The sequence below is a fragment of the Ochotona curzoniae genome, unplaced genomic scaffold (genome assembly GCF_017591425.1).
Source record: "Ochotona curzoniae isolate NIBS_2020 unplaced genomic scaffold, NIBS_Ocur_1.0 scaffold_461, whole genome shotgun sequence".
NCBI classification, from domain to species: domain Eukaryota; kingdom Metazoa; phylum Chordata; class Mammalia; order Lagomorpha; family Ochotonidae; genus Ochotona; species Ochotona curzoniae.
In genome coordinates, this window is record NW_024467120.1 from 10,379,358 (window position 1) to 10,399,091 (window position 19,734).

Below are 19,734 nucleotides of genomic sequence, written 5' to 3' on the forward strand. Positions count from 1 at the left end.
GCTAAAGCCAGGAACCCAGAAGTCCTTGTGTTATCTCCCACATGGGGAAGGTGAGAGAACACTGCCGAGAACCCACCATCTAGGAAAGAACTCCATGGAGACAGAATTGATTACTTTTGTGACCAGGAAACCATTCCTACAGATGTCTCGGTAAGAAAAGGTCCAGTCCAGGAAAAAACGAGAAAAGGACAAGGAATCCTGCTAGAGTAGAAGAACAAGAATAACGGAAGCATTGTAAAGAGAAATCTCATAAAAAATGGGAGATGCAAAAGTGCAGCGAGATGCTGGAAGAATATTCTAGAAATGGGGCATCTTCTTGGGCAACTGGAAAGGATGCGCAGACAACAGCACAAGCTGTAGGAGCCTCAGAAGGAATGTGAGCCGCAGGCCAGTGAGCAGCACAAGCAGGTGGAGGTCACAGGGAAGTTGGTGTGTGAGACCACACAGAGAAGACACTGCCACTGTAGGGAGGACAACCACTGGAACCATGATCCACTGCGGCCACCCAAGACTGGGTTGGGCTGGAAGCTAGCCAGAAGCCCCTACAAGATAAGCTGGAAAAGACGATACTGGCTGTCCGGTTCAGTCTACCGGCAGCCAAGAAAGGAAACCCCCATCTGCCGAGTCTTCATCCACAGAATTTGATTCAGGCTGGCAGGAGGAAGAAAGGCAGCACCAGTGAAGAGTTGAGGGAGGAGAAGGAGCAGCTCTGAGATGGCCTCGGAACACACTGAATGAGGTGAGCTGGGGTGCAATGAGCAGGAGAGAGAGAGCTGTAGCCCAGCTATTTCAGACTCACAACTGGAACAAGGTCCCAGGGCAGATGAAGGGGATGAAGCAGCAGGAAAGGAGACAGTGCAGGGCAGCATCCAGCTGAGAGGGACTGCAGGCCTGACTCCCCAGCTGTGTCACCCCTAGAACTCCAGCAGGGGCTGCCACAGTGTGGAGAATCAGGATGGAGGAGACCTTCCAGGTGACTTACAGAGCAAACGAGATGAGATTGTGGCTGTATGGCAGTTGAAAATGGGGAAGGAGAAGGCAAGTTTCCCAAGCGCATCACTAAGGGAGATGCTCACTGACCTCAAGGTGCAGCACCATCACTGACAGACCATTATGGGTGGCTAACATGGACAAGATCTCCATTGTGATGAGCCATGCAGAACATGACCCCAGGAGCCTGACGGAGACCATGAAACAGCCCTACCTGCCAGAGTAGGCGAAGACCCTGAGCATCCAGCTGCTCTGAGGAGTGAAGCATCTATCCAACAGCTGGATCCTGCACCAAGACTTCAAGATATGCAACCTTCTGCTTAACCACGCTGGTACCCTCAAGAAGGGGGTGACTCTGGGCCGGCTTGTGAGTCAAGGTCCTCACTGGGGGCCTGCACCCAGCAGCATCATGCCCCCAGAGCTGCTGCTGGGTGCTAAGAAGTGCTCCAAAGCCAAACTGATGTGTTAACAGTGGGCTGCATCTTTGGGAAGCTCCTGACTTGGGATGTCAGACATGGATCCCACCAAGCCGCTTCAGGATCTGGGGACCCCAAGGGAGAAGATCTAGTCTGGCGGCACGGACCTCCCTGTAGTCACAGGATGAACCAATCTCCGTAACTGCCATGGGCCCTTGCTCTCAGGCCTGGGCTTTGATCTCACAAACAAGTTGCTGACCTACTTTCCTGGAAGGAAGATCAATACAGAGCATGTCCTCAAGCACAAGGATTTCCACGAGACACCCCTCTGCCACAGCCACTGAACACCTCCATGTTCTGCTTGTGGCCAGCAAAGAGTGAACCACAGAAGGCAAAGCACAGTGCAACTACACGGCCTCCCAGAACAGGCCGGGGCTACAGCCAAACAGGCAACAACAACCTGAAGGAGACCAGCTTCTGCCTCACCACTGCTAAGCAGGTGCCTCAACTGCAGGCTCTGGCTTCAGTCTCAGTTTTGAAACTTGGAGAGGACCCCTCCACTGAATGTGGTTTCTGCAGGGAGAGCTGCCACGAAAGAGGCCCAATTCTGGGGCTCTCGTAGTGACTCAACGAGCTAATCCTCAGCCTGTAAGTCCAGCATCCCATATGGGTAACAATATTGTCCTCTACTTCCAATCCAGCTTATAACCAGGGAAAACAGTGGAGGATGGCTCAAGTCCTTGGGCTTCTGCACACACAGGGAAGACCCAGAAGAGGAACCTGGCTCTCAACTTAAGCTCAGCTGCACTCTGGCTATTGTAGCCATTTGGGGAATGAACCAGTGAATGGAAGCAATTTGTCTCTCCTCTCTGTTAATCTGATATTTCAATATTTAAAAAAACTTTTAAAAAAATGCCCAATTCTGTAACAACACCTTTGTCTACTTTGATTTGTCTACTTGATTTTCCACATTTCGGTATTTGGAAACTTGTTGCCTGAAATATCATTTTTCTGGTGGAAAAATAAAGTAAAAATATCTTTGTATAAATGTTGTCAAACTGTAATTTTAAATACTCTAAATACCTCATCCAAATGTCTAAAGAAATTGAATATTCACAATGTCCATCACAAAGTAAGTTATAGTGCATGTGCTGAGATGAACATGCATCAAAGGAACAAATTCAAGGGAGCTAAAAAAGCTTCCTAAGGATGCAATAATTCCTGTAGACACTGTACTGCTAGGGCCCCAGAGGCATAGACCCCATGCGCAGCAGGCATTTCCCAAGAACTTTCTGAAGTGCCCTTGGGTGCTAACTGCTTCAGCTCCATATCTTGCAGGTAATCCACACTGATTCAAAGAATGCAGACATGGTACCCCGCCCCCCCCCCCCCACCCCTGCCTTTTGCAGAAGTAAGAAGAGGGAGGGTGGGACAGAGGGAGGGGAGAGAGAGAAGGAGGGCTAAAGGGGGGGAAGAGAGAGGAGAAATAAGAAGCTTGTTTAGAATTCATACCACTGTTAGTGACCACAGCTGGCACTGGAAGTGACCCCTGTCTGCAGAGCCCAGGCTCTCAGCTTCCACAAGGCACCCACTGAGTGAGGTGTCTTTCCTCCAACAGTTGCAGAATCCACTTACCTGAAGGTATTGTTTTGCTGGCCTCCACATGCGATGAACAGAGGATTCTCGGGTAGGAAGCAGTCACTGGGAACACAAAATGAGCGAGGCATTAAGTGGGATTCCATGTTGATCTGTGGGCATTTCCACTGCCTCCAAATGTCTGACGTGTCCTAGGTGGCAATGTGACAGAAGCACAGGCATCTGGCTACCAGCCTTTCCTCTCTTGACTAAGAGGACTGTCACAGAAACCGGGGCCTAATCATGTCACTGTGTGCGCATTTGATCCTTTTTAGGCCCATGTAAGTCTGCATTTCTCAGTTTCATTCTTTAGAAATTAAAATTCCGGGCCTGGCACCATGGCGCAGTGGTTAAGGTCCTCGCCTTGCACGCCCGGGATCCCATATGGGCGCCAGTTCTAATCCTGGTGGCCCCACTTCCCATCCAGTGGCCCAAAGCTTTGGGACCCTGCACCCGCGCGGGAGACCCTGAAGAGGCTCCTGGCTTCAGATCGGCATAGCATCGGTCGTTGTGGCTCACTTGGGGAGTGAATCATCGGATGGAAGATCTTCCTCTCTGTCTCTCCTCTCTGTATATCCGCCTTTCCAATAAAAATAAATCTTTAAAAGAAAAAAGAAATTAAAATTCCTAGGACTTCCATGATTTATTAGGTAATAAATATCCCCCACTTAGGGGTGAATGCTTTCCTTTAGGGGTTTCTACCAACTCTGAACAGAGCATGCAGGGAGTGGGAATCCAAATAAGAAGTACTGTAAAATGAAGGCAGCATTTAAGAAGAGGTGTTTAGGGGCTGGGACACGGCATAACAGGCTAAGCCTCTCCCTGTAGTGCCAGTATTCAAGTCATGGTTACTCCACTTCCAATCCAGCTCCTTGATCAAGCAGAAGCTGACCCAAAAAGGAGACCATGAAGAAGCTCCAGGCTCCTGGTTTCTGCCCAGCTCAACTCTGGCCATGGGAGCCCTCTGGGGAATGAATTTCCCTGTAAATCTGCCTTTCAAATAAAAATAAATCCTTAAAAATTTTCAATGCTTGGAGATCCCTGTTCTGAATAGGATGGAGCACATGGAACAAACAAAAGGAATGCTGGAAAGAATGCAGGAGGCAGCTGATGACAGGCCTCTTGCTCCTGTCTTCCCCAGAGCCAGCACTGAGCTGAGAGGTTCTCTGAATCCTTTACCAGAACTCTTATATTTTCATATTAAAAATGGTGTTCATGTTAGATCATTCCCCCCTGTCAAGTTGTGACTCATTAGGTCTCAAAAACAGATTTAAGGGGCTAGTGGTACCATTGCCTATAATGCCAGCATCCCATGTGGGTGCCAGATCAAGTTCCAGCTGCCCCACTTCCAATCCAGCTCCCTGCTAATGTGCCTGGGAAAGCAGCAGAGGATAGCTCAGTGCTTGGCTCCTGAACCAATGGGGGAGACTCCTGGCTCTTGGCTTTAGCTTGGCTCAGCCCTGGCTGTTGAGGCCATTCAGGTAGTGAGTCAGCAGATCAAAGACCTGTCCCTCCCCACTTCCTTCTGTAATTCTGTTAATTAAATTTTAAAAATCTTTTTAAAATGCCCAAGTGCCTGGGCTCCTGCACCCACCTTGGAGATGCAGATGAAACTACTGGCCTCAGCCTGATTCAACCTTGGCTGTTGTGGCTATTTGGAGAGCAAAGCAGTAGTTGAAAGCTCTCTCTCTCCACCTCTATCTCTTTAAAATGAATTTTGTTTAAAGTTTACTAGGTAGCCAATTACAGTCAAAGTTATCAAAGAATCTTGTCTCAACATACAGTTAAGATTCACACTAGTTTGACACAGGCAACACAGGTTGTAAGAGCAAAGCAGTCCAGTCCAATGTGTAATATTGTCCTGTGCCCTCTGCAGGCCAGGCCAGTCACACCCAAGCATCCTCTAGTCCTGGTCCAGAGCAGCCTCCCAGACACACACAGGCTCTTGTCCTCTCATGGCTCTGCTTTCTCCCCAGCCATTCCCGTGCCAGGTGCTGCCTGGAATGCTTTCCATCCAATTACTCTTCAAGACTGTTCAACACTGTTGTGTGCAGTGCTGCATATACCAGGGGATAGCTGGGAATAGGTTCTTAGGGCAACCCCAGCTCCCTCAAGCATCTAGTACAAGTCTGTGATGTCATGAAAATTGACTAGAGTTAGAAGTGAGGGGAGAGCCCAGCCTCCCCATTTTCCAGCACTTGGTCAGTTTCTGGTTGACACTTGCCCTTTGCTCACTGAAGAGAAGGAAGACCGGATTGGAGGACAGCTGGATGCCCCATTTCCACAGCAGGCTTGATCTTCCAACTGCACCCATTTCTGACCTTAGAGTATGGAGGAGGAGAGACCTGGGGTTCTGTTCACCTCCCCTCTTTCTGTTAGATGAAGCACCCTCTGGAGCCCTTCAATTGTGAGAGAAACAAAGGCCTACACCCCTGCTGCCAACTGCAGCAGGCATGCAGTGTGGGCACAACCACTCAGGAGCCAGTAAAGTGATACCCAGCCCCCACCTGGGCTCTCCCCAGGAAGCACATGGGGCACTCACGATGGAGGCAGGACTGAGCCATTTCTCACAATCCACTTATTTTGCAACATGTGTTTGTGTCCCTAAAGCATGAGATGTGGGTGCAACCAACTGGTTGGGAACTTTAGTTGACCGAGTTTCCATTCTTTTCCTCCTTGAATAGATTGGGCGAGCATTTCCTGACACTTTGTCTTGTGGTGATGCGATCAGTTGAAAAACCTGCCAGTTCTGTTGAGAATGGAGTCAAAGCAGGGAGTATTTGGGGTAAGACGCTAAATAGTAATTTACCTGGTCCCATTCTCCAACATATAGCTTGTTAGACGGTAAATATTAGTGGACCAAAATGCCATGTCATCCAGTCCTCCAAGGAAATATTCTTGGAATTGTTCCACCAGAAAAGGTGACTTTGTGGCAAAAGTAGAATAAAGCTATGGTCAAAGAGAAGGAGAAAAAAAGTAAGATATTATTCCTAATATTGGTGTTATTGAATAGATTTGGACAAGCAAAAGCTTTACCTTGGAAACAGCTAGTGCCTCACCGTACCTGCAGGGCAAACAGCAATTTTGATGGTAAGTAGCAGTTTCCCCAGAGAAATGAAGAAATACTTCACACACATTTGCACTATCCCATCACTGCATTTGAACAAACAAAACCCATGGATCCAAACACATCTACTCTGAGTAAACTAAAACTCAAAGTATGCTAACCAAGTCACAAAAGAGCAGGTGCAAACTTTCCTCCAGGTCACACTTACATCTCCCAGAACTGGAGGTATGAGCAGTCCAGAATCACTTTCTCGGTGATGACTTCTTTCCCATAAAGTTTCTCATAAATTCCTAGTAGGTCTTTGATGGGAACATACCTGAGAGATCCATTAAGATAGAAGTGTTACTTTGACTGAAGTCAATAACACAGAGCAACCACCATGATGATTATATGCCAGATCCCACAGAAAGGCCACTACATGCACCAGTCTTTTAATCCTACAAGTGATCCTGGGAGTTAATGTTACCATTTTTTTAAGTCTACTGATTTTATTAGTTTCAAAGTTAGACAGATCTATGGGTATACTTCCAAAATGTGTACAACAGCCAGGGATGGCCCTGGCTGAAGCCAGGAGCAAGGAACTCAATTCATGTTTCCCTTATGGTTGGCAGAGACCAAGTACTTGAGTCAGCAGCAGCTACCTCCTGCTCTATTTCAGCAGAAAGTTGGAATCAGAATTAGCAACCCAAGCAACATGTTAACTGCTACGCCAAATGCTAACCTTGGCTAGCATTGGCATAATCCCATTTTGCAAAACACAGGAAGATACCAAGCCATGCAGAAGTTAAAGAATGTACCTATTGGTGCAAAGTGAACAACTGGTATCTTAGTCATCTTAAAGATAGGAAACTCATATATAACTTTGTGAATCCAGACTTCAAGGAGCAAACTTTTCTTCTTTTCATTGGAAGTATTTATTAAGAATCATAATTTTAAGAATACCAAAACTGACTCCTTATCCCAGCATCCTCATATTAGAGCACCCAGCGCAAAGTGGTGAGAATTCCCAGTCAGGCCTCCTGTATGCATGTCAGCTCTCCAGATGACAGGGAGCAGGAGCTTAGCAATCAAGATTTCCACTGAATCATGTTTAAATCTATTTCAAAATCTTGGGAATATGAAAACATCTCAGCCAATAGAATCTGATTTTAACATGTTTATAAGAGAGGCAATTAAGTGTAAGAGTACCAGAATGGCCCTAGACAAAAATATTTGAGTGAATCACTAAGTTAGCAAGAAAGTAAAAATTTCCCCAAACTGAAAACAAACTGAAAAAATTTCCAAAGACTCAAAACAAACTGAAACTGGAACTCTGAGGGCCTGTGGGCCATGTAAGTCCATATAATCACTTAGTCTGTCCTTGTCAAGCCATCCATAGGTGGGTCTCAGAATTCAATCAATCTATAGAAGGCCAATTTTTGAGTGGGTAATTTTCTTATGACCCACAAATTATGTTCTAAGCATCCAAAGGCCCTGAGGGGAAGACAGACTCCCCATCCCAGCCTCGGGAGTAACCAAGTGGGAATCAGCTGTTGTTGGGAGGACATCTGCCCGACCCTAGGACATGGGGGCTGCTTTGGTATACAGGATAGATCGTAGGGACCATCTGAAATGACCCAACCCAGAGGAGAACCACTTCTCCACCAACTGCATGCTTTGCAATCAAGAACACAAAACGCCACCTCTTTTACATGAGGATGAACCACAAACAAACATAACATTCAAGCAACAACAGCACATAAACCTTCCTGGCTTTATCCAGCCACAGCTACAGAATTCTCAAAAGTACAACACAAAGAACCACCTTGAGAGCTTGCATGAAGAAAGTCTCTAGTCACAGTGAAGGCAGCCTCTATGAGATTACTAACAGATCTCTCAGCAAAAGCCTTGCAAGTCAGGAGTGAGGGAAGGCAATGATCAATTCCAGGTTCTGAAGAAAGAATTGCCAACCAAGACTACTACACCCAGCAAGATTAGCTTTCATAAGTGAAACAGACATTTTCTAGAAAAGAATTGAATCATCAGCTCTAGATGAGGTAGAGAATGCTACCTACAGAATTAACAGATTGTTGGGGGCACTGACCATTTCCTGCCCTGTGATTGGCCCTTTGCCCTGATTGGTGTGCCTTGGTTATCTTTAGGCTGATTGGACAAGTTTGACAGATAAGCAGGGGGCTTGGCGGGGGAGGGGCTGGAGCATACGGTCATAACGGTCACAACGGAAGATCGGAATAAAGCGCCTTGGAGACTCTCAAGTGTGTCGGGTGATTTCTTCCGCGGGATGGGAGGACCCCCGATAACAGATAGCTACCATTATGAAAATATGGAACAATGGATATATAAAGAGCAGATTTTAAGATGACAAAACTAATCATCTTGAAAGTAAATCAAATAAAATCCCCAGTTACAGATGGTTGAATGGACCAAAAAATACCAACCATATGTTGCCTACAAGAAACTCATTTCACTAGTAGAGGCACACAGAGATTGAAAAGGCTGGAAAAACAGCCCGTGAAAATGGAAACCAAAGGTCAATGGGTACAGCTCCATTTCCTTCAGACAAAAGAGGCATTAAGACAGAATGGGGACCAGCCTTGTGGTATCGGCTATGCCCACTGCGATACATCACAGGAGAGACCCAGCTGCTTCATTTCCAACCAGAAGATGGCTCAAGTGCTTGGACCCCTAATGGGAAACCCAGAAGAAGCTCCAGACTCCTCAGCTCCAGCCTTTGTGGCCAACTCCAGCCTTTGTGGCCATCTGGGGAGTGAACTGGCAAGTGAAAGAATTCTGTCTCATCTTCCTTCCTTATAGCTCTGACTTTCAAATACAGATATATTAGAAGGACAAGAAACATAAAAACATTAAACCTGAAAGGAGAAGCAAACACCAGTACAGTGATAACAGGGAAACATCCAATTGTCATACAGGTCATTTAGACCAAAAGAAAAGCCAACAAACATTGTGGAGAGCGGAGCTGCGTCTCAAAGATGGCACTTGTTGATCATTGCTTCGTGGCACAAAGGTGGTAAGCAGGTTTCGGGAAGTTACTGAGAATTGGGCCGAGCACGCAGGGAAGCTACGTGACCTAAGTCATGATTGGTGTGCTTACCACATGATATGAGGAGCTGTGTATGGATTGATTTGTGTAATGTAAAAAGGTCTGGCTTAACAAGTTAAGTCACCACCTGCAGTGTTGGCATTCCATGCGGGTGCTGGTCTGAGTCCTGGTTCCACCACTTATTGTCCATCTCTTTGCTAATGTACCCGAGAAGGCAGCAGAAGATGACCCAAATGCTTGGGTCCCTGAACACAAGTTGAAGAACTGTAGGAAGTTCCTGGCTCCTGGCTTTGGCCTGGTCTAGTCCCAACCATTGCAGCCATTTGGGGATTTGGGGAATGGAATCAGCGGATGGAAGATGTCCCACTGCTGTAACTGCTGTTCAAAGAAAAAGAAAAAATAGCCCAAGGGAAAAAAAAATCCCAGGATAAAATGGCATCATTGATTTTTACAAACTTTAGAGGAAGAGCAATTCTTCAGAATATTTTTTAAAATTAAGTTTGAAAGGCTTTTGTATTTTTCATTTTACAAGGCTGATACTACTTATTCTGAAACTGGAAACACAATAGATAAATTATGTTAACTAGTAACACTTAATAAACAGATACAAAAAATCCTCAAAACACCACTAGTTCCAAAAACACATTAAGAAAAGAATGCATTATGACCAAATGGAATTTATTCTGGGGATGCCACAGATGGGTCAGCATGCACAAATATAATACATCACATTAACAGAATTAAACCATGATCATCCAAAAAATTTCAGAAAAATTTTGATTATATTCAACACACATCTAAGTATAGCAGAACCAAACCTCAATATAGCAAAAGTTGTATGTGACAAACCAACAAGTAATTTCATACTGAATAAATATAGGCTGGAAGATTTTCCTCTAGTGGACTAGCAACATGCCACAGCAAATTAAGCCACTGCTTGGAACACCAGCATCCCATACTAGAGTGTTGGTTTGAATCCTGGATGCTGTATTTTTACCCTGCTGCTTGCAATTGACCTTGGTAAGTCAGAAGATGGCCTACATGTTTTGGATTCTGCTGTCCACAAGGGGGACTAGTATGCAGTTCCTGGCTCCAGCCCAGCTCAAAGCTGGCTGTTATGGTTACCTGTGAAATAAACCACTGGCTGGCAAACTGATCCATAGATTGACCTCTCTCCTTCCCTGTCACTTTAAGATTTATTTATTTTTATTGGAAAAACAGATCAGATTTATGGAGAGGAGAAACAAAGATCTTTTATCTGCTGGTTCACTCCCCAAATGGCTGCAATGGTCAGAGCTGAGCTGATTCAAAGCCAGGAACCTCCTCCATGCCTTCCACATGTGGGCAGAGTTCCAAAGCTTTGGGTCATCCTCGACTGCTTTCCCAGGTCACAAGCAGGGAGCTTAATGGGAAGCAGAGCAGCCGGGACATGAACCGGCACCCATTTGGTATGATGGCATTTGTAAGGTGATGAGTTAGCCATTGAACCATTGTACCTTTCACTCTTTAAACAAATCCTTAAAAAACAAAAGGATTTTCTTTAAAATCTGGAATCAAACGTGTCAGTCTCACAGCTCTTCCTTAATGTGGTACTGGTGGTTTTGATCAGAGCAATTAGAGAATAAAAGTCAAACAAATAGGAAAGGAGGTAGTAAAATTATCTATTTTCAGGTGATGCCATTTGATAGAACAATCTATACACCAAAATACTACTAAAAGTGACAAATTTGGTAAAGGTACAAAATCTACTCAAAAATCATAGCATTTATATACCAATAACAAATTCACTAAGAAATAAGAGCCTATTCATAATAGCTTCAAACATGCATACAATATAGTAGAGAATACATTTAAAGAATGTGAAAGACATCCACAATGAAAATTCAAAGCACCAATGAAATAATCAAGAATATAATGAAATGGAACGAGCTCCCATGTTCATGGGTTAGAATAAAAAACTTCATACTACCCAAAACAATTTATAGGTTCAAATGCATTTCTGTTCAGCACACCAATAATTCACAGAATTAGACCACAAAATCCTAAAATTCACATGGAGTCAGACCTTGAAGAGTCAATGTTTTGTTTTGTTAAAAAAAAGACTACACTTGCAAGTCAGGCGCAGAGAGAGCAGGGCAAGAGGAAGAGAACAATAGAGAAATAAGACCATTCCAGTTCATTGGCTCATTTCCTAAATGCCTACCACAGCAGGAGCCAAAGCCAGGAACCAGAAGTAATATCCAGGTCTCTCGGGTGCATGGTGGGGAGCCACATTTGTGGCTTCCAGGATCTGCACCGGCAAGAACCGGAGTCAGGAGTGGGAACCAGAAATCTAACCTGGACACTCTTATGGAATTCAGGCATCTTTGCCACTAAATACCAGTTCCATTCCCAAATAATCTTGAACAAAAAGAAGAAATCTGCAAGTGTCACAAATCTTGATTTCAAGGTATACTGCACAACTGTTGTAACCAAAACAGCATAGAACAGGCACAAAGACCAAAAAAGAAAAAAAAAAAAATCAATGGTACGTGATGGAGATTTCAGAGATTAATCCATGCATCCACAGCCAATGATTCTCAAAAGCACCAAGTAGAGAAAATAGTTTCTTTAGTAAGTGATGGTGGAGAAATTGGGTCTCTAGATGTATAAGATTGAAAGAAGACTGACTACCCACATAAAAATCAACTCAAAATGCAAAGACCTACAGGTGAGATTTGGAAGCATGAAACTACTAGGAGAAAAGACTCTTAGACATTAGTACAGGAGATGACTCTTGTGATAAAACTCTAAAGCATGGGGGGGGAGGAAGAGCACAGGCAACAAACAGACAGGATTGTTGTCAATAATAAAGAAAATTCTGCATAGCAAATAACAAAGAATAAATGGTAGAATGGGAGGAAATATGTCTAAACAATGCCTCTGACAAATGACATATCCAGAATATATAGGGAACATGCAAAAAAAAAAATCAACAGTCCAGTTTAAGAAATGGCTCTGCACACATTTCTCAAAATAAGCACAAATGGCCAATTAATATGAGGAAATTATTCATGTCAAAAGCCATCAGGGAAATTCGTATCAAAAGTAGACAGGCCCTCCTATCACTCCAATAAGAATGGCTATCATCAGAGGGTATAAATAAAATTGCCAAGAAGGTCAGAGAAAATGGAATGTGCACACACTATTGTTAGGAATGCAAGTTAGTAAAGTTCTCCAAGCTGCCTTCACCAAAACTAAAAATAGATCTACCACATGACCCAGATATCCCACTTCTGGGTATTGATCAGAAGGAAATGAAATTATATCAGCATATCAAGAGATACCTTCACTCTCACATTCACTGTAGTGTTGTGTACAACAGCCAATATATGGGATTAACCCACATGTCCATCAACAGATGACTGGACAGAACAGCACAAATTAGTCATAAAAAATAAGATTGGGACATGTGCTGCAAGATGGATTAAACTGGAAGTCAGTAATACATGTTCTGTCTCCTTTGGGGAAATTAAAGTTGACTCAGGGTAAACAGCTTGAAGTTGAGATGTTGCTTACTTAGGACACCAGCACCCTATGTGTTAGTACTGGTCCAAGTCCCAGCTTTGCTCCCAATTCTAACTTTCAGCTTATGCATGCCCTGGGAGATAGCAAATAATGGTCTGAATACTTAGATTCCTGTACAGGAGACTCAGATTAAATCCTGGCTGTTGCAGGCAGCCGAGAAAAAGCATTAGACACTCTCAGGTTGTGTGAGTCTATCTCTCTGCATTTCAAAAATAAACTAGAACATGGTTCACCTGAACTTAGAAGAGTTATTACTAGAGGTTGGTGAGGGTGAGTGGCAATGGGGCAGGATGGGTGTGCATGGAAGGTGATTAGTAACAAGGACAAAAACACATTAGATAGAGTTAACTGCAATAGTTTTAAAAAGATTTATTTTCACCAGAAAGACAGATGCACAAAGAGGAGAGTCAGAGAAAGATCTTCCATCTGTTGGTTCACTCCCCAGATGACAACTGAGCCAATCCAAAGCCAGGAGCCAGAAATGTCCCCCTAGCCTCCCACTTATATGCAGCATCCTAAGGACATAAGCCATCCTCTGCTGCTTTCCCCAGGTCACAAACAGGGAGCTGGATGGGACGTGGAGCAGCTGGGACACAAAACAGTGCCCATATGGGATGCCAGTGTTTGAATGTGAATATAAACTGCTCATAGCAATAACCATGTAGAAAGCAAAACCATGTAAAACTAATATTGATGGACATAGAAGTAAAGTGCATTTATACATTGAAACATACAGCATATCAATGCTATTCTCAAAAATAAGAACTATGTTGCAGTGCAGCAGACTATACTACCAATGTGATGTTGGCATCCCAAGCACCAGGTCGAGTCATGGCTATTCCACTTCTGATCCAGCTTCCTGCTAGTGTGTCTAGGAAGGCATGGCAAGATAGTCCGAGTGCTTGGGCTCCTGCCTCCCATGTGTCAGGTCCAGATGGGATGCAAAGCTTTTGGCTGTTATCAGGCCCAGCCATGGTCACTGTCATTTGAGGAGTGAATCAACAGGTGGAAGATGTCAGTCTCCCTCTCTGTTGCTCTGCCTTTCAAATAAATCATTTAGATTTTTAATCAAGGGGGCACAGTGTCATGGCACAGCAGGTAAAGCCACCACCCATGATGCCAGCATCCTGTTTGGATGTCAGCTCCAGTCCCAGGTGCTCCACTTCTGATCCAGCTCCATGCTAGCAGCAGAGGATGGTCCACATGCTTTAGACCCTGCATCCTGCATTCATGTGGGAGACATGGAAGAAGCCCTGGAGGATGTGCCCTGTGTAGTTTCCCTTCCTGAAGAAATAGTGTTACCGACATCTTAGAATTCTCAGTTTCCCTTTCTAATCAAATTCCCTTGGCTCCCACCAGGGATAACCATTTTCTTAGTTTCCATGCCAACCATTGTTGCTTTTCTCCATACATTCATTACATATGCACTGGCGTGCAAAATTATTTAGTTTGTCAGCTTAGATAAAAGGAATTATAGTATATAATTTTTTTTTACTATACTTTAAAAGCTTACTTAAAAAGTAGAGTTAGCAAAATCTGCATACCATATGACCCAGCAATAGCACTCCTAGGAATATATCCAAAACACCTGTTTTACGACAAACCAACATGCATCCCTATGTTCATAGCAGCACAATCAGTAATTGCAAAAACATGGAAGCAACCGAAATGCCCATCAACAGAAGATTGGATAAGAAAGCTTTGGTTCATCTACTCCATGGAATACTACTCAGCTATTAAAAAAAACAAAATGCAGTTCTTTGTGGCTAAATGGGCCCAACTGGAAACTATAATGCTAAGGGAAATGAGCGAATCCCAAAAGGTTAGATATCACATGTTTGCCTTGATTTAACCTGTAATTTTTGTTTGGTTGTTTGTTGTTATTTTTTGAACCTGTCATTGATACTGTCTCAACCCAGATGTTTTGAAGAATGGAACTTGCATTATTTTTAACATATTGTTTACTCAATACTATGTCAATTAATTCCATAATGTTGCATATTGATACTGAGGTTTTGTTGGGGCTTTTAACTGACCGGAACTTTATTCTGTTAGCTCTACCTTCAGACCAGAGAAGGTCTCCCCAAGAGGCCACTGAACTTATCTGGACAATAAGACGCTGGACTTTATGCTAGGTATATGCTTACAATGAAGGAATCTCAACTGAACTTGAACTGTGGTCATACAGCAAGGTGGAGGAATCCACTATGGGGGGAGGCGTATGGGAGGGGTGGGGGGAATCCCCAGTGCCTATAAAACTGTATCACATAATACAATGTTAATAACAATAAAAAAAAAGAAAAGTATCCCTCAGAGCAGCAAGCGTCAGTATTAGCAATAAAGTATAACTGAAATCCAAAAAAAAAAAAAAAAAAAAAGTAGAGTTAGAGAGAGGGAAAAACAGATCTTCTACCCACTGGTTCACTCCCCAAATGGCTGCAAAGGCCAGGGCTGGGCCAGGCCAAATCTAGGAACCAGGTCTGCCACATGGGTACAGGGCCACAAGCACAGAGACTAACCTCCACCGTTCTCAGGTGTACTAGCAGGGAGCTGGTTCAGAAGTGGAACAGCAAGGACTTGAACCAGTGCCCACATGGGATGTCAGCACTGCCGGTGCCAGCCCGATAAATACACATTTTTATAGGCTTGGAATGTTTGTTTTCCAAAAATCTACTTGAGACTACTCTAATTTGTAATTTGAATTTTCAAAACTTGCAAAGGCACTAAAAAAAAAAAAAAATCTCATGACCCAGCAGTCTTACTACTGGGTATACAACAGAAAGAAATGAAGTCAGCATAGCAGAAAGATAGCTGCACTGCCACACTTATGGCAGCCCCATCCACAGTAACCTAGATATGGTATCCACCACAGGGTCTAGCAACAGGTAAATGGACAACTGAAGTGCGCGCACACACACACACACACACACGAGAACACAAGTCACTGCCAGAACAGACAAGGAAATCCCATCATTTGCAAGACCATGAATGAACCTATAAAACATACTAAATGAAATAAACCTGGCATGGACACACAGATCTCTCATGATTTCATTCACATGGAAAATCTGGATTAGGAAATTGATCTCACAGTAGAAAATCAGGCCAGGGGAGTATGGGGGAGAAGCTGAAACGAGCTTGTTCAACAGGTACCCAGCCGTAATGTGAAGGGAGCAGAGCAGTGATGATAGTCATGTATATTACTGTATATTTCAAAGGAGCTAGAAGAGGATTTTGAACCTTCCAGCAAAGGTTCTATCATTTCTAACATCTTATTTCTACAAGTGATGTTTGCATTGATAGACGCTAATATTCTTAATCTGATCAGTACACATCATACTCATATCAAAATACCATATTCTATCCCATAGATATGTAGATTATGCTCTCATTAAAAATAACGTAGATATTTACAAATGCACAAGACTAATTATGGTAGATGCTGCATTTTGTAAAGCATCAAAGCCCCACATGCCATTCAGAAATCCCATATATAAACAGACATGGTTCTTACCAGCGTCGTGCCAGGTAATTAAAATTAAACTCAAACTGGCTCACCACATCTCCACCTACAGTGAGAAAAATATTGACATTGGATGGATGAATAAGTGACAAACAGGGTGCTTAGTCCAACAGTTTTCACAAACCACATTATTGGCTCTTCATGTTCGCAAATGTTTGAGATGTACTTGTATCTAAAATAGAAGATTGCTTTAAAAATAAAAAAACTAAGTCTTAGCTAGTAAAACTTATTAAGAAAGATCATCCATATAAACAAAGGGGTTATTTTTGGTTTTGTTTTTTTGCCTTAAGAGAGACCCTAAAAGTTTAAATACAATTCAATATCTAGTTGTGTATTTAAAAGAAAATTTCTGGGGCCAATGTGATGGTTCAATCAGCTAATTTTCTGCTTACAAGTGCCAACATCCCACACGGACATTGATTCATGTCCCAGCTGCTCCGCTTTCCATCCAGCTCCCTGCTTATAGCTAGGAAAGCAGTGAAGGATGGCCCAAAGCATTGGGACCCTGCAACCACGTGGGAGACCTGGAAGAAGCTCCTGGTTTTGGATAGGCTCAACTCCGGCCATTGCAGCCATGTCAGGAGTGAACCAATAGGTGGAAGATCCTTCTGCTCTTCCTCTTTGTAAATCTGCCTTTCCAATAAAATTTTTTTGAAAAATAAACTCCATTATCTCTTGTTACAAGTTAGCAATAAAAACCAAGTATTAGGTAATTAGCAGGTTCCAGCTATTGAATTTTCATCAAGTATAAAAGTAGGTTTCAAGAACCATAGTAGAGCAGGCTAGTTTTCCTGCTGTGACACCAGCATCCCATATGGACACCGACTTGAGTCCTAGCTGCTCCACTTCCTAACCAGCTCCCTACTTATGGCATAGGAAAGCAGCAGAGGATGGCACGCCCTTGGGCTCCCTGCACCCACATGGGTGACCCAGAGGAAGCTCTAGGTTCTTGGCTTCAGACCGGCGAGCCTAACTCTGGCCATTTCAGCTATTTGGAGAGTGACTTAATGGTTGGAATACCTCTTTCTCTCTGCCCTTCCTTTTCTCTAATTCTACTTTTCAAACAAAACTAAATACATCTTTAAAAAGCAAAGTTTTCTGAGATGATAGAATTCAATCAAAATAGTTTTGAAAAAACATGCAGAAACAACTACCTAGGCATAGATGTATTAAAAGAAGGATGCATGTAATGCATTAAAATAGGCCACTGAGAAAATATTTTAAAATGTTTGCCATTCAGTAGCGAGTTCATTGTATGGTCACTAGAACTATCACAGCAGAAAACCTGGCAGGTGTAAATAAACAGTACCAAAATCGCCAGCCGAATGAGCCTCAGGGTAGGAGCCGTGAAAATCAATCTGAGAAAGAAAGAGAGTCACCTGTAGATCACAGTCCATGCCCAGCCCTCAGCCCGCAACGCAGCACCCAGGGATGCCGACAGCCTAACGCCGGAGCGTCATGACGACACCCATGGGATTCAAACATTTTGCCAGTGAAAACCCAAAAATGATATTCACAAATGAGTTAATACTAAAGCCACCTAGAGCAATTGTGCCTCCCAGGGTAAGTACCCAATTGGAGTTCTCAGTCTTTTCCACGGATGTTCAAACTTGGACTCATTTTATACATAACCTGTAAACAATAGCTTTATGGGCCCATGTGGTGGCATATCAGGCTAATCCTTTATCTGTGGCACTGACATCTCAAATAGGCACCAATTCAAGTCCCAGCTGCTCCACTTCCCATCCAGCTCCCTGCTAATGTGCCCTAGAAAGCAGCAGAGGATGGCCCAAGTCCTTGAGTCTTTGCATCCAGAATAAACTCCTGGTTCCCACAGCTTTGGATTATCCCAGCTCTGGTCATTGTAGCTATTTGGAGAGTGAACCAGCAGATACAAGAGCCATCTCTCCACCCCCTCTTTCAAGTAAAACAAATCCTTTAAACGATAATTCTATAATAATGGAATATAAACTATTGACCAGAAGGACCTCCTAAGGTCATAATTTTAAGCTTGAGAAAATGTTTATTTTCATGTAGAAAAATTTATCACAAAAAAGGAGAGCTATTACTTTTAAACAAAGTGGCTAGTATCCCTAACCTTATAGAGACACACACCTTGAATAATACAACTTATCAAATATTGTTTGCATCTAAATCACAGATCTCACTGCCTTTCACGCACATTGATCATCTGCCCTGTGGATGAATTTACCCAGGGCGCTAGAATGGGAAAAGATCACCTTAAACCATACATGGCTTCACATGACTTCAGATGAGAAGTCTCATTCCCACCTGTGACACATGACTTCTGAATAATCTTTATTCTTTCCAAAGACATCCTCTTCCCTCCAACCCCCCACCCCTGCTTTTTGGAGCTTGAGAAATCACACCAGGATAGCCATGAACCATGAAGTCACAAACTCACATCTCCCATTGTCCTCAGGAATCCTTGTTCGATACCCAGGCTATGCCAGCTAACATCTGCCACCATGTGGGAGGTGATTCCAAATAAGAAAGCCACCAACTTCTCCGTGTCCTGCCAAACAAGCCATCGCAGTCAACCAACATGTGGCTAAATTTCTATCCACACTACATTTTTTCATAAATAGTTTCATCTCCACTACAGATTTAATCTATCACAGGCAAGTATGTCTAATTTCTAGTTACCATGAACTACAAAGGACAGTGGTAAATGTTTTGGCAGTACCTTAAGAGTGCTTTCAAATTAATTCCCATTGGACATACCCTTTCATCTTTATTAACGTAGTAAAGAGTTAATTAGCTATCTACTATATCCCAAGCACTATGTCTGGCATGGAAGGTACCACAGTTGGGGGGAGGAGGGTCCAAATGTAATACAGTAGGCATGGAAACTGTTTGGCAGGACTGGGGCTGGTCTTGGGGTCTGAGGTGCCTACCTTGTCCCAGGGTAAGGGATAGTTCTCATGGATGTAATGAATGCTTGCATTGAGGAACGGCGTCCAGTGAGTGCTCTCCGATACATCATGGAACTTTCCTGCAGGAGCAAAAGCCAGGCTCTGAGTTCCTTCCTAAAAATCAAGACCTCCCAACAAATCCCCCCCGACCACCTACTTCACTGCCATCTGCTTGATCCCTTCTCCAAACCCCTGGGACAGTCACAGAAAGCTCTAGAACAGGTAAGCCAGCCCAGACTCTGGGACAGGTATGGCCTTGGCTGATACCACAAATCCTAGTGCATGCACGGCCTGCATCACCTACAGCAAGGTGAACGCGTTTCCATGTCTGTACCCTCAAACTGAGGTGGTAAGTATTGGCTTTTGGGTTCTTCAAGGTTTCTGTTTGATATCTTGCAACAGGAATTTGGGCTGGAGGTTAGGACAGCGGTTAGCCCAGCTCTGCCCCAAAGCCCAAGCTCTCAAGCCAAGGCCAAGTCAGGTCTGTTTCTGATCCTGTTTGTGATGACAACAACAAGGGCAACTGGAACAGAGTGTAA

At 43.7% G+C, this 19,734-nt stretch overlaps 1 protein-coding gene and 1 pseudogene across 1 annotated transcript in view; one reads left to right on the forward strand and one right to left on the reverse strand.

The window, feature by feature from the left end:
• Positions 1 to 19,734, reverse strand: part of GPLD1 (glycosylphosphatidylinositol specific phospholipase D1) — a 62,533-nt gene that overhangs the window by 34,397 nt on the left and 8,402 nt on the right. Inside the window, exons 5-12 of the mRNA XM_040967555.1 lie at positions 19,178 to 19,275; positions 18,685 to 18,795; positions 17,569 to 17,617; positions 16,251 to 16,305; positions 6,317 to 6,424; positions 6,078 to 6,105; positions 5,851 to 5,990; positions 3,042 to 3,107 (exon numbers count right to left, since the gene is read on the reverse strand). Of these exons, the coding sequence (XP_040823489.1) occupies positions 3,042 to 3,107; positions 5,851 to 5,990; positions 6,078 to 6,105; positions 6,317 to 6,424; positions 16,251 to 16,305; positions 17,569 to 17,617; positions 18,685 to 18,795; positions 19,178 to 19,275 (655 nt within the window). The remainder of the gene's footprint in view (positions 1 to 3,041; positions 3,108 to 5,850; positions 5,991 to 6,077; positions 6,106 to 6,316; positions 6,425 to 16,250; positions 16,306 to 17,568; positions 17,618 to 18,684; positions 18,796 to 19,177; positions 19,276 to 19,734) is intronic.
• On the forward strand, positions 755 to 1,970 carry LOC121147727 (annotated as a pseudogene).